The 15,462-nt window shown below is 41.4% G+C and overlaps 1 protein-coding gene across 1 annotated transcript in view; it reads right to left on the reverse strand.

The window, feature by feature from the left end:
* Positions 1 to 7,229: 7,229 nt before the first annotated feature.
* The window catches only part of LOC309556017 (uncharacterized protein C7orf57 homolog), a 78,739-nt gene continuing 70,506 nt past the window's right edge, over positions 7,230 to 15,462 (reverse strand). The window contains exons 6-8 of the mRNA XM_082258284.1: positions 13,927 to 14,039; positions 9,574 to 9,695; positions 7,230 to 7,335 (exon numbers count right to left, since the gene is read on the reverse strand). Of these exons, the coding sequence (XP_082114410.1) occupies positions 7,325 to 7,335; positions 9,574 to 9,695; positions 13,927 to 14,039 (246 nt within the window). The 3' untranslated portion in view covers positions 7,230 to 7,324. The remainder of the gene's footprint in view (positions 7,336 to 9,573; positions 9,696 to 13,926; positions 14,040 to 15,462) is intronic.

Raw genomic sequence — 15,462 nt, forward strand, 5'->3', positions numbered from 1 at the left:
CCCTTTGTCAGGAATGTGGCCCTTATAGCTACTGGGATGTTGCAATACATGGACTTGTATCATCATGGTGTGCAGTCATTTCTTTTTGATACATGTATCCCACGGAAGTGAGCCGAGGCTAGCACCATGTGTGGCGTCTAATCTACCTAATGATTTCAGTGAGAGCACCTCTGTCCTTATAGCTGTCTCTTTCTTACTACATTTCCATTCACTCCTTTTACAGGGAAACATGTCACAACCAAACACAATGATACAGGAATTAGGGTCTCTATTCAGGAGAGCAATAACAACCTTAAACCAGCTGTTGACAAACTCTGCTCAACAATTTGTTCAACAAAATACAAATTATGTACTCTGTCTAGTATCCATCACCTCTTGATTCCAGCCCTCATGAAGGGGTGAGCTCTATGGTGTGGTGTTTCAGTAATAAAATGAATACCTAATAAAGGTTCTAGCTCTTCTAAACTCCAAAACCCTTAATTGCCACGTGTGTCTCTGTTAGAGAGATTTTCCCTAAAAGTTCCTAAAAAGACAAAAAAAAAAAAAATTACAAGTTCTAGCTCTTCCTCAAAAACTGTCTAAAGTTGTGCTTGTAGACTTGAAGACTGCATTGGAATACTTTGATGTTGCTGCTATATTTATGAAACCATCCTAAGATGATGTCTGCCTTATTACATGGCTCATTATCTTGCTAGCAGTAGTGAATAGAAAAAGAGACAAACATTCCCAACACTACTGCTCTAGCAGCTGCAATTGTTTATATGTGATAGGATGAATTCATGGACTCAAACCACATACACCTATCCCCCCCCACCTACCATGCTCCTATTGAAAAAGAAATCAAGATTAAAAAGACTATTTTTTTCCAGTTTCAATCAATCTTTGCCGCTGTAGCTCATTCTCTTTAAGGGTAAACCTGTTTGCATTTAAATATAGGCATTTGTATTCCTCATTTGTAAAGAGTGGTTAAATAAGCAGTTATGAACCAGTGTTAGCTTGATCAAAACTGACCATTCTCCCAAACATGTTTTCAGCCATAGAACTGCTGCTCTTTTGTTTTTTTTCTCAAGCGTTGCATACCAGAACGTAAGAAACACCATTCACATACACATTACTGTTATTATATTTCGTACCCTTGGTATTTATTTGCCCTTCAGGTAAATCATTTTCTAATGCATGAAAGCAACATTTTGCAGCTAAATGCACTCTGTTTTATAAATGGTAAAGATACAGGCTTCAGTACTACAGTGTGCAATAATTTGAGCTTAATCAGCATTTAGAACCAAATGTTTGTTTTCAAATTCAAGTAATAGAAAAGTTAGTGCCTCCATTAGGTTTTTATTACAGTTTGTGTCCAAGTTCGTAACATTCCCACCTTCTAGAGAGCAGTGTAATTGAGCAAAAAGTCACATGAAATTCAAAATTTTTTGATCACCAGAACAAAAAGTAAGATGAAATCTTCTAATAGGGACACTTGTTTCTGTGACCACTGTCCAAGGTGATTTCTGTTCACTTTAGCTCCCTTTCACACAGGGCTGCTGTGCGTCCCTCTCTCAGTTTTAGCTTGCCCCACTTCCAACACTGCTGCTGACAACCTGTCAAAGTCATAGGAAGGCCTTGTGGGGACGACGCTAAACTTTGTACTGGGCGGTACTTGAATTTAAGAACCTATGCACTCAGGGATAAATGCCCAGAACAAAGAGTAAAGTGCAGAAACTTTCTTTGGGTGCACTCTTAAGGGCCTTGACTCCTGATATGTTTTTGTTAAGCTTATTTTGCCACTACCTAACAGTGCTCCTTTCCACCTCCCCCATCTTCCTACTGGCCAGTAAGGCTTTCCATCATGGCGACTGGTCAATGGAATTGGACAGTTCTCACCTCAGCTATTAGAAGGTTTTAAAATAAGCACATTTCAGAGGTACATACACTGATCAGTCATAACTTTATGACCACTAACAGGTTAAATGAATAACATTGATTGTCTCATTACAATGGTGCCTGAAAATTAGTGGTATATATTAGGCAGCAAGTAAACATGTTGTCCGTTAAGTTGTGTTAAAGTTGAAACAATGAGCATCGCAGTTTGTTTTCTATGGGGCTCCTTAGCTGCAGCCTTGTTAGGGTCCCCATGCTGACCTGTGCCCACAGCCAAAAGTGCCTACAATGGACACGTGAGCATCAGAACTGGACCACAGTGCAATGAAGGAAGGAGGCCTGGTCCAAAGAATCACATTTTCTTTTACATCATGTGGATGGCTGGGTAGGTGTGTGCATCACTTAGTGTACCTGGGAAAGAGGTGGCACCAGGATGCTGTATGGGAAGAAGGCAAAGTGGCAGAGGTAGGGTGATGCTTTGGGCAATCTTCTGCTGCGAAACCTTGGTCCTGCCATTCATTGGGATGTTACTTTGACATATAGCACCAACCCAAAACATTGTTGCTGTCCAAGTACACCCCTTCATAGAAATGGCATTCCCTGATGGCAGTGGCCTATTTCAACAGAATAATGAGACCTGCCACTGCAAAAATGGTCCAAGAATGGTTTGAGGAACACAACAGTGATTCTGAGGTTTGGTCTCCAGGTCTCAATCCATTCTGTGGGATTTAGTGAAAAAATACTAATCCATTGAAGCCCAACTTTGTGATCTTTAAATAGATTTGAGTTATTACTTGTGATAAAGGATCTGACATTGTGTGGATGGCTAGAGTATGTTTCACTAAAGTTTTGGGAAAAATCTTGCAAAAAAGCATGGGGAGGATTTGAAAAGTGGTAGTATTTCTCGTTCATCATATATGTGGAGACTTTAACATGCTATATGCCTGGTAGCACTTATTTCTATGAGAGTGAAAAATCTTTGCATTAGTTCTGTGCTGTGACTTTAGCAAGCCATAGATGAATCGATTTTCTTTCCTTCTACAGGTGAAAGGAAAGAAAATTGCATGAATTCCTTATCAACACAGTTAGTGTTGATGGGGGAGTACCTCCTGCAGTGCGATTGTATTCTACTGGGGGGCAGAATACAATGATTAATGCTAGCACCTATAGCAGAAAAATCCAACAGGTCGGTTATACCCAAGGCGATCAATGGATTGACTTAGGTACAATCAGCCTGCCCATACATGAATCGAAATTCATTAGTCCCTAGTAAACTAATCGAATTTCAAATCATGTATGGCTAGTTTTTAAGACCAGGATCACTCCAGCAGAATGGTAGTAACAACATTATTTATAGATAATAACCTAAGGATTGTTGATCCAGGGAATATCTGATTAACTCCCAGGGAAACAGTAAGGATTTTATTTTCCTCCGATGGAGCAAACTGGACCATGCTTGTTTTGATTTTTTTTTGCATTCCTCTGGATCAACTGTGAGCAGGGCCGTCTTTAACATGGGGGGAAAAAGGGCCTTGAGCCCAATCATTGCTCTGGGGCCCAAAGCAGCTGCCCCTTGAGCTTGCGCTGCTGCCAGCCAGGTCTTTCTCTCAGCCGCAGTTCCGCCACCCCCGCTGGTTGGTCACTACTGTCGGTTGCAAATACAGAAGCGCTGAGAATAGAGGAAGAGCAGACAACAGAGATGGGGGGGGGGGAACTACACAGACACAAGCTGAACTCTTTGTGAAGCCAGGAGCCTGCATGGATGTCCTCTGTAAGTTGTAAGCTGTAGTTGCTGTTTTGTAGCAAAACTGTGAAGTTTTCCAAATGTAGGGAGAGGATTTGGGACGGGAGAAAACCTTTGTACTGGGGGGTACATAGCACACCCCTCAACCCTGCACTCCGTGCACAGTGCACACCCTCACCCCTGCAATCCTGGTATATAACGATGCCTCACTGTTAGTGCAGTTTAGCCACAATCCCACATCAAACCTACAATTTCATGCAGAGGTAATGATGTGCAGTAACCTCTAGAAACCAATCAGTGAGCGGCAAGGATGTGTAGTAATCTCTAGCAACCAATCAGTAAGCAGTAATGATGTGCAGTAACCTCTAGTACCCACTCCAGAAGCAGAAATGATGTGCAGTAATCTCTAGCAACCAGTGTGCGGCAATGATATGCTGCAACCTCTAGCAACCAATCGCAATCGCTGCCTGATCTGCTGCAGTAAACTGATTTCAGGCTAATTATTATATGTCTCAGGAGTGGGGGGGGTCAAGAAAAGGTTTACCCAGGGTCCAATCAATATTAGAGACAGCCCTGACTGAGTGTAGGATTATGTATATGAAGGTTTTCTATTTTTGTGTTTTCTTCTATTGGTTGAACTAGATGGACTTGTGTTTTCTTCAGCTTTTGTAACAACATACCGTACTGTATAAGTGAAAAAAATATATAACTAAATCGGTGCAACCCCAAGCTACACTGTATAAATGCAATGGCAGCTTACCTAAATTGTTTTTCACCGAACACAGAAATCCAATTAAATATCATAAAATGCAGCACCAATAACTCAGTGAAAAATGAGCGTATGATAAGTAATAAATAACCAAAATATATTCTGGTGCATTAAATGAGTAAATAATCTCACAATAATGTTAATAACCAATCCATATAATTTAGTGCATTAAATAAATCTCACAATACTGAATATCTGTATAGATAAAAATCATATAATTGTGTCATTAAAATTGATCATGTACATAATTAATCAAAAAATAAAGTCCATAAAAATAAGTGCCAAGAAGCATATATCTTGAACGAAATCCCACCGTGCCGTGCCAATAAACAAGAATTGTGCTGGTGCATCAACCCACATGAAAAAGGTGACAAAGTGCACTCCAATCTGTGCTCACACACAGCTCACCTTAATATTTGACTCATATATTCCAATAAGTCAACACACACTTTACATCTAGGAGGTGTTAATTAGATCAATCGCCACTCCTCTCCTTTCCTCCAGGATATAATTGCCCATTATGTATCCGAGAATATGGAGAGAAAAAAAAAAAAAAGGGGCAGATACCTCTAGTGCTCGCAGTATAATAGTTTATTGAACATATAGTGCATGAAATGACACTCACATACACGGTACTTCAGCAGTGCGGGCTTAAACAGACTCCTCTCATGGACTTCTGTAGGCTGATCAGGATGTGGCGTCCGTGCGCAGGCTCTACCTCCGTACGCGTTACGTCAACCAATGAATTAGTCAGCAGGGGCGGCATGCATCCCACATCATTGGAATATATGAGTCAAACATTAAGGTGAGAAGCATGTGAGCACAGATTTGAGTGCACTTTGTCACCTTTTCATGTGGATTGATGCACCAGCACAATTATGTTTTATTGGCAGGGCCCGGTGGGATTTCGTTCAAGATTTATGCTTCTTGGCACATTTTTTTTTATGCACATTTTTAGGGACTTTATTTTTTGATTAATTTATTATGCACATGATCAATTTCAATGACACAATTATATGAATTTCATCTGTACAGATATATTTACTATTGTGAGATTATTTTTAAATTAAAAACGCACTAAATTATAGTGATTGGTTATTAACATTATTGTGAGATGATTTACTAATTTAATGCCCCAGAATATATTTTGGTTATTTATCATGCACTAATTTTTCACTGAGTTATTGGCGCTGCATTTTATGATATTTAAATACCGTACTGTATAACAGTTGCATTTAGGCCTATGTCAAACTTTTGATCCTGTTGCTGACAGTAACATGCCAGCAACAAGATCACTAGGAGAACAAAGAAACCACTTACCTGCTTCTACTCATGCTATTCTTTCAGTGGAAAGCAAGGTCCTAAAGCTTTTGGGCCAAGAAGGAAGCAACACCATATTAATGCATCATCCCCGTGGCTGGCAAGGTGCCACTAATAATAGTATTGCTAGTCTGGCAAGAACATTAGAAGCAAAACACAGGAAGTATTTTTTTTTTTTTCTATATCTATTATTCACATAAATAGTAACGTAACCACACAGGTCTTGTGATGTAAAGCAGCCAAACTAGAATCTCTTGGATATATACACTTGATCTTTTGTGAGTCATCTAGCCCTATACCTGATGTCACAAAATTCCCTAAAGCTAAACTCCAGGCCAGATACACGGCAAAATACACAGCTCAAATACATATATGTGAACTGCTTTACCTGCAAACTAATTTGAATTAGGATAATCAGTTTTTGATCTAGGCAATTAGCAGTCTATGCCAGACAGCATAACCATGGCCTGTCCTCCCATGTAAGCAACGCAGCCTGGCCCAGGATCAAATCTAGACTGTGATTGGCCAATAAAACAGTACATTAGTAAAAAAATATTGATTCCCTCCGCTGCTCTCAGCTCAGCCAGCGTTAGACTGGCAGCATTTCGTACAGCAATAAATACCTGATAGGCGGGAAGTGCTCAATAATAGGCTCAACATAGACGTTAAAACCAGACTATACAATCTACTTTAGATCTACCAAAACTTTTCTTTTCCTTTATTAACTTCCTAAACTATTTAAACAATTTGTATCCAGGCAGGCCCTCCCATTACAAATGTGCTGGCATATGTAAAGGAGATTGTACAAACAGATTGTAATGTCTGTGGCGAGTCATAATGCACAGGGAATTACAGACAGATATCAAGTCTGGGTAGCACAGTGGCTAAGTGGTTAGTAATTTTGCCTAGCAGTACTCGGGTCATTCGTTTGAATCCCAATCACAGCACTACCTGCATGAAGTTTGCATATTTTCCCTGTACCTGTGTGGGTTTCCTCCCATACTCAAAAAACATGCTGGTAGGCTTACTGGCTTGTGTCCAAACTTGCCCTAGTATATGTATGAATGGGAATTAGGGACCTTAGATTGTAAGCTCCATGAAGACAGGGACTGATGTGAATGTACACTATATATGTAAAGTGCTGTATAAATTGACAGTGCTATATAAGTATCTGTAATAAAGAAGATTCATTTAGGCAATATACTGATTCTATGTGAAAATACACCTCATTATTTTAATAAATTTGTAACTGGATTAAATAGTGACTTTTATATATTTGCCTGGAGTTCAGCTTCAAAATATACAGTGGCAGTATCCTGTATTATGGTTAACTAACCAGATCTGTCAATAATGATGAGGATGAATGATAATTAGCTGGTGTACCAGTTTTTAAAGTAACATGCTGTTAATACATCAGATCACTGTTGATAGAGCAGTCTAACTGTCGATCAAAACTTTTTTCATTTCCTACTGAACTGGCTAAAAGAGAAATAAATCTAGTGCTTCCAGATTAACTATTAAGAAATGTTCCAAATATGCGATTATTTGTGCTTTTGTAGCAATGCAGTAGGCAAACTATGAAAAACAGGAATGTTGTCGATTCTTCATACATTCTTTCAGCCAAAATCTGAAAAACACAAAATATCAAAAGAAATAAATGGATTATAAAATGAAAGTAATTAATCGGATTTATATATTTAAAAATGTTGTTTGTTATATTAAAAGAGACAGTGACAGAGGGGTTTACTGAGAGGGCAACATTAGTCACAATGCTGTAGAGTAGTGGTCCTCAACTCCGGTCCTCGGGGCCCACTAACAGGCCAGATTTTAAGTATTACCTTGGGGAGATGCAGACTAGAATACTGCAATCACTGAGCAACAAATTATATCACCTGGGATGTATTTCAGTTATCCTGCAAACCTGGCTGTTAGTGGGCCCTGAGGACCAGGGTTGAGGACCACTGCTGTAGATAAACCAATCAGCTTTCAGGTTTTATTGCTAAGGCCTAATTAAACAAGCTGAGGTTAAAAGCTGATTGGTTTCTCTGCAGAACTGTGACTAATTTTCCCCACTCTAGCTTTAGTAAATAAACCTTGGAGTTTCTTTATAGTACAGCCTCCTCACCTTCCCTGTGCTTCCTCAGGGGTGTGTTCCTCTACAGTTCTAACCCTATATAAGCTCTCTGTGTGGGATGGGGGTCACCTCCTACCTCTCAAGACATTTCCCAGGCCTGATAATTGGCTGCCCTATTCCTACAAGTCGCCTTAATCGGAGAAGAATGTAAGTAGATCTTGGTTTGAGGGATGGGCATTAAAGAGTTTGTCACTTTGCCCTAAATATGCAGACCTTTCAGGTAGGGCTATTCCCAGCTAACCTAAAGCCTAAAAACTTTTGAAAATTTTCCCTAAATTTTTTTTTTTCTGTTTGGATCCTCTGATTTTCAGCTTTAATTAAATTTAAACAAAAAGAAAATTCTAATAATAAAGTTGGTTATAGAAGCCATAGCATAATTTACTGAATAGTAATACTAGTATTATGCTGGATAGCTAAGGGATGTGACCACTATGCAAGGTTGAATGGTTCTGGCCCATGTGGTCCTTTACGAGCCTATGTGTTTGGCTAATTGGAAAGAAAAGCTTTCCTTAGGATTCAATGAAAGGACCTTTGGTATTTATGAACACTATGGGGCTGTTACAATTACTTCTGTATAGGAATCCTAGTGGACCCTCACCCCTTAGGAAGAATAAAAAGTTTGAAACGTGTTGAGTTAAGCCCCGTACACACGTACTGATCGTCGGCCGAACGATCGGCCGTCTTTTGTCCAGGGCTGTTGTGTCTGTTGAAAACTGCAAAAGACTGCACACGAATTTTGTCGGCCAACAACAGCCGACTGCAGAAGTGATGTCATGTGATGGTTAACTTTCCTTGTCTTTTTTCTTTTCTGAGCATGCCCAGTCTTGCAAATCTGCTGTCTGTCGGCCAAAATCTGTACTGACTGGCGAACAATCGGCCGTTCTGGTGACGGCCAACAAAAATTTTAATGCCTGCACGACAGATTCTGTTCAGCCGAAAATGCGCTGTCGGAAGCATCGTACTAACAAGCCTACAATCGGCCGATCGGTCGCCGGCCGAATATTTACGGCCAACAATCGGTACGGGGCTTTACCCAGCACACAGACTTTTTGTTTACGATCCTAGTGACTACAGGCTAGAAGTCTGATCTGGGTTGGAGTGTAAACCCCACAAATAAATAGTGTGTTCAGCCATCTATTACTTGGTTGCCTTAAGGCTGGGTTCACACTATGTGCAGAGCGGCTCACAACAGGGGTCTGGTGCTTCCCTTTTCACCGTTTTGGGTCCCAATTTTTGGCTGAATTCTGACCAGAAGACGCACAGGACCCTTCTGCAAACGGCTCCGTAGCCATCTCAGGTCTGTATGAACCGGTCACAGTCTCCTGACATGCAAATTGAATGCAGGGAAACCCTCATCCAATTCGCACCAGTGTGAACACTGATAGAAGTTATCAGTTGGAATTACTTCACCTGGTAATTCTGCAAGCAATACACTTCCTGTCCTAGGGGGGGGGAACAACACTTTCTGAACTATCTATGGAGGAGCAGCCTCGTTACCTCAGGCTGTTCTCCTGGCCTGAGCTGCAAGCACCTCCCCCTCTCTGTATCATAGGGAGGTGGTGTTATTTCACAAAAAGATAGCTGAGAAAGCCAATTCTGTACTTGCAAAACATATACTTAGCCTGAAAAGGAAAACAAATGTAGCCACCAACATCTAAGGAATGGTAAGCTTTCAACTTTTAGAACTTTTTGTTCTTCAGTTTAGACATAATTAAGTTCTAGGACACTTACTTTTGAATGTCTTGGACTTCGGTGTAGCCTTTGCCTCTTGATCATCGTGATGACGAAACCAATCATCCCCATAACCATTGCTAAGCAACTTGTTAAAATTTGTGTCGTTTTTATTTCCTGGCCTTTAGCATGAACAAGAAAATAAAAAAGAAAAGAAATTATTGCACTAACCATACGAAAGCTGCTGCACAAAACAACTGGCAAAAAGATTGTGGTAACAAGATAATCTATACAAGTGCAGCGCTAGTGAGCAATACATGTATTGAAATGATAAAGAACACATGAAAGTGATTAATCAAAACATATATACATATAAATAAAAAAATAAATAATGAATAGGGAGTCCCAAAATAACAAATCCAAAAGGAGTTGAGGTGAATGTGAAATCAACAATCCCAAGTGTAAAGTGACATAAATGTCCACTGCGGTGATAATCAATTGCTCACTGGGTTCCAACACCAACAAGATGTGGAGATATATTAAGCTCACCAGAACCGTAGGACTCAGAGTGCCATATAGCACCTGGGTCAAACCAGCTTGTTAAACTATGGATGGATGATCCGAAACAGGTAGGCAAACCACGGATGTTGAGGTGAAGATGTTAAAGCAGATAAACCGTCACACTAGAAAGGCTCCTACTCTGCTGACAGCCTACCATTTGCATCTTTATACGCTTCTTATCACAAGATGTTTGTAAGGGCTCTTTCACACGGCCGCTTCGTGTGAAAGCTCCGCTGCGGGACTTTTTTTTTTTCACGGAGCGGATGACATTTGTGTCATCCGCTCCGTAAGTCCGCATATCATCCCATCCGTTTGCGGATGATATGCGGACATAATGCAAGTCTATGGGGATTGCGGATGTCAGCGGATGACACCGCTGACATCCGATTTTCCTTCCTTTCCGTTTTTTGAACGGAGGAAAAATAGGGTTCTGTTAAGTTGCAAAAAAACAGAACAGAACTGAAAGGAGGAAAATCGGATGTCAGCGGATGGTATTACGCTGACATCCGCAATACCATAGACTTACACTATGTCCGCAAAAAAATAGGATGATTTGCGGACACAGGGCTCTTTCACACGGCCGCTCCGTGTGTCCGCAAATCATCCTATTTTTTTGCGGATGATTTGCGGACATAATGTAAGTCTATGGTATTGCGGATGTCAGCGGAATACCATCCGCTGACATCCGATTTTCCTCCTTTCAGTTCTGTTCCGTTTTTTGGAACGGAACAGAACCCTATTTTTCCTCCGTTCAAAAAACGGAAAGGAAGGAAAATCGGATGTCAGCGGTGTCATCCGCTGACATCCGCAATCCCCATAGACTTACATTATGTCCGCATATCATCCGCAAAGTGCCAATACTGCCGGTTTGTTATGGGGAGCTAGGAATTTAGTTAGTTTTGATTGTTTTATGCTTAGAATTTGCTGTACAAATCTTACCTGCATTGAAACACATACTGCGTAATAGCTAAAAAGTCCAACTCTACTCCAGCTCAAACACTATTATAGTTAGAATGGGAAAAGGTTCAATTAAGAACATGGTTTTATTTAGGTTTTCACAGTGGGGAAAAAAAAAAGAAGAAGGAGGTAAACTCTCCCCAGTAGGGTTTACAGCAGGGGTGGGGAACCTGCGGCCCGCAAAGTCATCTGATCCGGCCCCCTGTACTTGGGTGACCAGATGTCCCCAGACTGAAGACACTGTCCCCGCTTTGCATGGCCGATCCTGGGTGGGGGCGCCCAGGATCGGCCCTACCATCAGTGGCGTAGCGTGGGGGGGTGCGGTGCAAAATTTAGGGGGGCGAAATCCCACGCCGCCGTGTCATCCCGAGCCGCTATGTCTCCGCACTCCAGGCCGCCATGTCCCCGGTCAGGCTGCGCCCTGTTATTGGGCGAATAGGGTCATGTGCAGCAGCAGGGGGGCCTGGCCTGTCTCAGATCCTGCTCCTGGAGTCCCACCTCCGCATCTGTAAACCGCGAACGTCTCTTCTCCTCCTCAAGCCTGGATCTCCGGTAAGTCAGCAGCCACACAGAGTGAGTTAGGGGAGAGCAGTTTCGGTCACGCTGTGTAGTTCAGTATAGGAATATTGTAGGTTGGGCAGTGTAGTGTAGTGCAGTGGGCAGTGTAGTGCAGTGGGCAGTGTAGTGTAGTGTAGTGCAGTGGGCAGTGTAGTGTAGTGTAGTGCAGTGGGCAGTGTAGTGTAGGGGGGGGGGCACCAATCACTCTGCATTAAGGGGGGGGGCACCAATCACTCTGCATTAAGGGGGGCCATTAAGCACTCTGCATTAAGGGGGGCCATTAAGCACTCTGCATTAAGGGGGGGGGGCACCAATCACTCTGCATTAAGGGGGGCCATTAAGCACTCTGCATTAAGGGGGGCCATTAAGCACTCTGCATTAAGGGGGGCCATTAAGCACTCTGCATTAAGGGGGGCCATTAAGCACTCTGCATTAAGGGGGGCCATTAAGCACTCTGCATTAAGGGGGGCCATTAAGCACTCTGCATTAAAGGGGGGAGGGCACCAATCACTCTGCATTAAGGGGGGCCATTAAGCACTCTGCATTAAGGGGGGCCATTAAGCACTCTGCATTAAGGGGGGCCATTAAGCACTCTGCATTAAGGGGGGCCATTAAGCACTCTGCATTAAGGGGGGCCATTAAGCACTCTGCATTAAGGGGGGCCATTAAGCACTCTGCATTAAGGGGGGCCATTAAGCACTCTGCATTAAGGGGGGCCATTAAGCACTCTGCATTAAGGGGGGCCATTAAGCACTCTGCATTAAGGGGGGGGCGCCAATCACTCTGCATTAAGGGGGGAGGGCACCAATCACTCTGCATTAAGGGGGGCACTAATCACTCTGCATTAAGGGGGGGCACCAAACACTCTGCATTAAGGGGGGGCACCAATCAATCTGATTTAAGGGGGCACCAAGATCCAGCAGTACCAGCCAGAGCCAGCAGTACCCACATCAGTACCAGCCAGAGTCAGCAGCACCCACAACAGTACCAGCCAGCAGCACCCACAGCAGTACATACAGCACACTATCAGCCAGCAGAACCAGCCTGAGCCAGCAGTACCCACAGCAATATTAGCCAGCAGTACTAGCCTGAGCCAGAAGTAGCCACAGCAGTACCTACAGCACAGTAGCAGCCTGAGTCAGCAGTAACCACAGCAGTACCAGCCTGAGCCAGCAGTACCCCCAGCACAGTACCAGCAGTACCCACAGCATTACCAGCCAGCAGTTCTTTTCAAAACTTACCACCATAAAGAGTCGACTGCGCTCAAGACTGACTAACGCAAACCTGGAAAACCAGTTGCCAGTAGCAACATCATCAATACCAGTTAACATCACACACCTCACCAAAGAGAGGCAGTTGCAGCCATTACATTAGGGGTGAGTTAATTAAATGTTTGACAAAATATAATAGGCGCATTTTTAAGTTGATAATTTTGTGCGGCCCCCGAATGATTTTATAAATACCAAAATGGCCCTTGGCAGAAAAAAAGTTCCCCACCCCTGGTTTACAGCATTAAAAAAAAAAAAATGAACAGACGTTTTCGTTTTTTCCTGCTCTATTCCAATTCTAGTCTAGGGTTGGGTTTCAAGGCGCACACACACACACACGGCAAAAAAGAAACCATGTCTGTCCCCATTACATAAATTATGTACATTGCCGGCACTATACAAGTACCAGTAATAAATAAAATATCCCTGTGACTTCCAATTACCCAATCCTTGTCCTCATCTAATAAGTTGTTACTACTTGCACTATGGCATTCACTGGATGAATATCATACCAAGATTCATTCATTTTCATCTCCAGTTAAGGCTCATTCACACCAGCCGACACACACTAAAACAATACAGGGCTGGTGTCTATTGTGTAGGGGCGATGTGATGAGTTATTGCAGACAGGAAAAAAACCACACAAAGATGAATGACCAGTACCCAGTCCTGGCACATGGCCTATTTCGGTCCCTAGTTCAATTTCAAACTAATAATAAAGAAGGTTAATGAATAGTTCCACACAAAAGAAAGAATTACATTTTTACTACATTTTTACTACAATAATGTGTGTCATTTCCCCTTTTTTTTTTTTTTTTTATAAAAACACAAAGGCCAAAATACCGGGACAATTCCAAATATACAAGTCCAAAGATATTTCATGTGCCAAAAATGTAATTTTACTGTTATTAATTAGCTAGCATTTGTTACAATGGCAACAAGAATAACGCACCATAAATTTTTTGTAAAATGTGCTTCATGTTAATCTTTTTTCCATATCTACACGGACATCAAGATTTTGGTAATTATGCACATCAAGTAAAAGCTAAAATGCATCTAAAATACTTACATTGGTGGAAAGAAACATTTTTTCCCAGGCCTATCATGCCCGGTTTTTGTGGGAGGAGGTCCTTTACCAGATGCAGTCACATTGTTGTCATGCTTTATTGCTGGCAGCGTCACCTAAAGAATGACATTTATAAAATGTAAAAAGTGAGTTGAATGGCTAGGCAAACTTTTTTTAAATGTATGAATGGTCTGACTGGTATCCAATATTAATAAGCAAGCTCTGCCTACCAACCTCAAGTAGAAGCAACCAAGCCGTGCTGATGGGGAAGGAGTCAAGCAGCTCTCTGTTACATGCACAAAAGCAGATTTCTGATCCCAGGGTAATTAAAATCTTTGTAGCCAGACGTACACATTTTGACACATTTGTACACAGTGGTTTGCTCAGCACAAAAAATACATTTTTTTTTTAACACATTTAATCTTTTGGTAATTCGTTTTAAAAATAACCCTATTTTTTTTTTCAAATAAGCAGAAAAAAAAAAAAAAAAAAAAAAAAAAAAAAAAAAACAGAAAAAATGTAAATAAAAGAAAAAAAAAAAAAAATGTATGTACAATTAAATAATGTGGGTGGCATTACCTATTTTGTATAATTATTTCCAAAATATTTCCTAAAATTATTTTCTCATTTATTAACCTGAGTACCATGACCCCAAATAAGTGCAAGTTTTGATAAAATGGCTGTAATTCACTTACTGGTCTGAGTTAATGTTAAAGATAAGAACTAAAATCGAAGCTAAAAGTTGTGAAAAACAAGTACCCAAAGTTATAAATGAAGATGCTGACCATCAATTTAGTGTTAAACTAAAATGACAGCCTGACATTATCATATCTCTCTGTGGTAATGCATAACAAGTGTGTAAGTCTACATTTTATTTTTTGTTTATTACATTAGCCGCCTGTTATAATAGTGACAGGAACTCTGGAACTTCTATTAGACCTTTAAGGTCTTCCATGTCACTAGTAAAAACAGAAGACCCTTGAGGTCCTCCATGTCACTAGTAAAAACAGAAGACCCTTGAGGTCCTCCATGTCACTGGTAAAAACAGAAGACCATTGAGGTCCTCCATGTCACTAGTAAAAACAGAAGACCCTTGGAGGTCCCCCATGTCACTAGTAAAAACAGAAGACCCTTGAGGTCCTCCGTGTCACTAGTAAAAACAGAAGACCATTGAGGTCCTCCGTGTCACTGGTAAAAACAGAAGACCCTTGGAGGTCCTCCATGTCACTGGTAAAAACAGAAGACCCTTGGAGGTCCTCCATGTCACTGGTAAAAACAGAAGACCCTTGAGGTCCTCCATGTCACTAGTAAAAACAGAAGACCCTTGAGGTCCTCCATGTCACTAGTAAAAACAGAAGACCCTTGGAGGTCCCCCATGTCACTAGTAAAAACAGAAGACCATTGAGGTCCTCCATGTCAATAGTAAAAACAGAAGACCATTGAGGTCCTCCATGTCACTAGTAAAAACAGAAGACCATTGAGGTCCTCCATGTCACTAGTAAAAACAGAAGACCCTTGAGGTCCTCCATGTCACTAGTA

Source organism: Pelophylax lessonae, assembly GCF_965119305.1.
Source record: "Pelophylax lessonae genome assembly, chromosome: 5".
Taxonomy (NCBI): domain Eukaryota; kingdom Metazoa; phylum Chordata; class Amphibia; order Anura; family Ranidae; genus Pelophylax; species Pelophylax lessonae.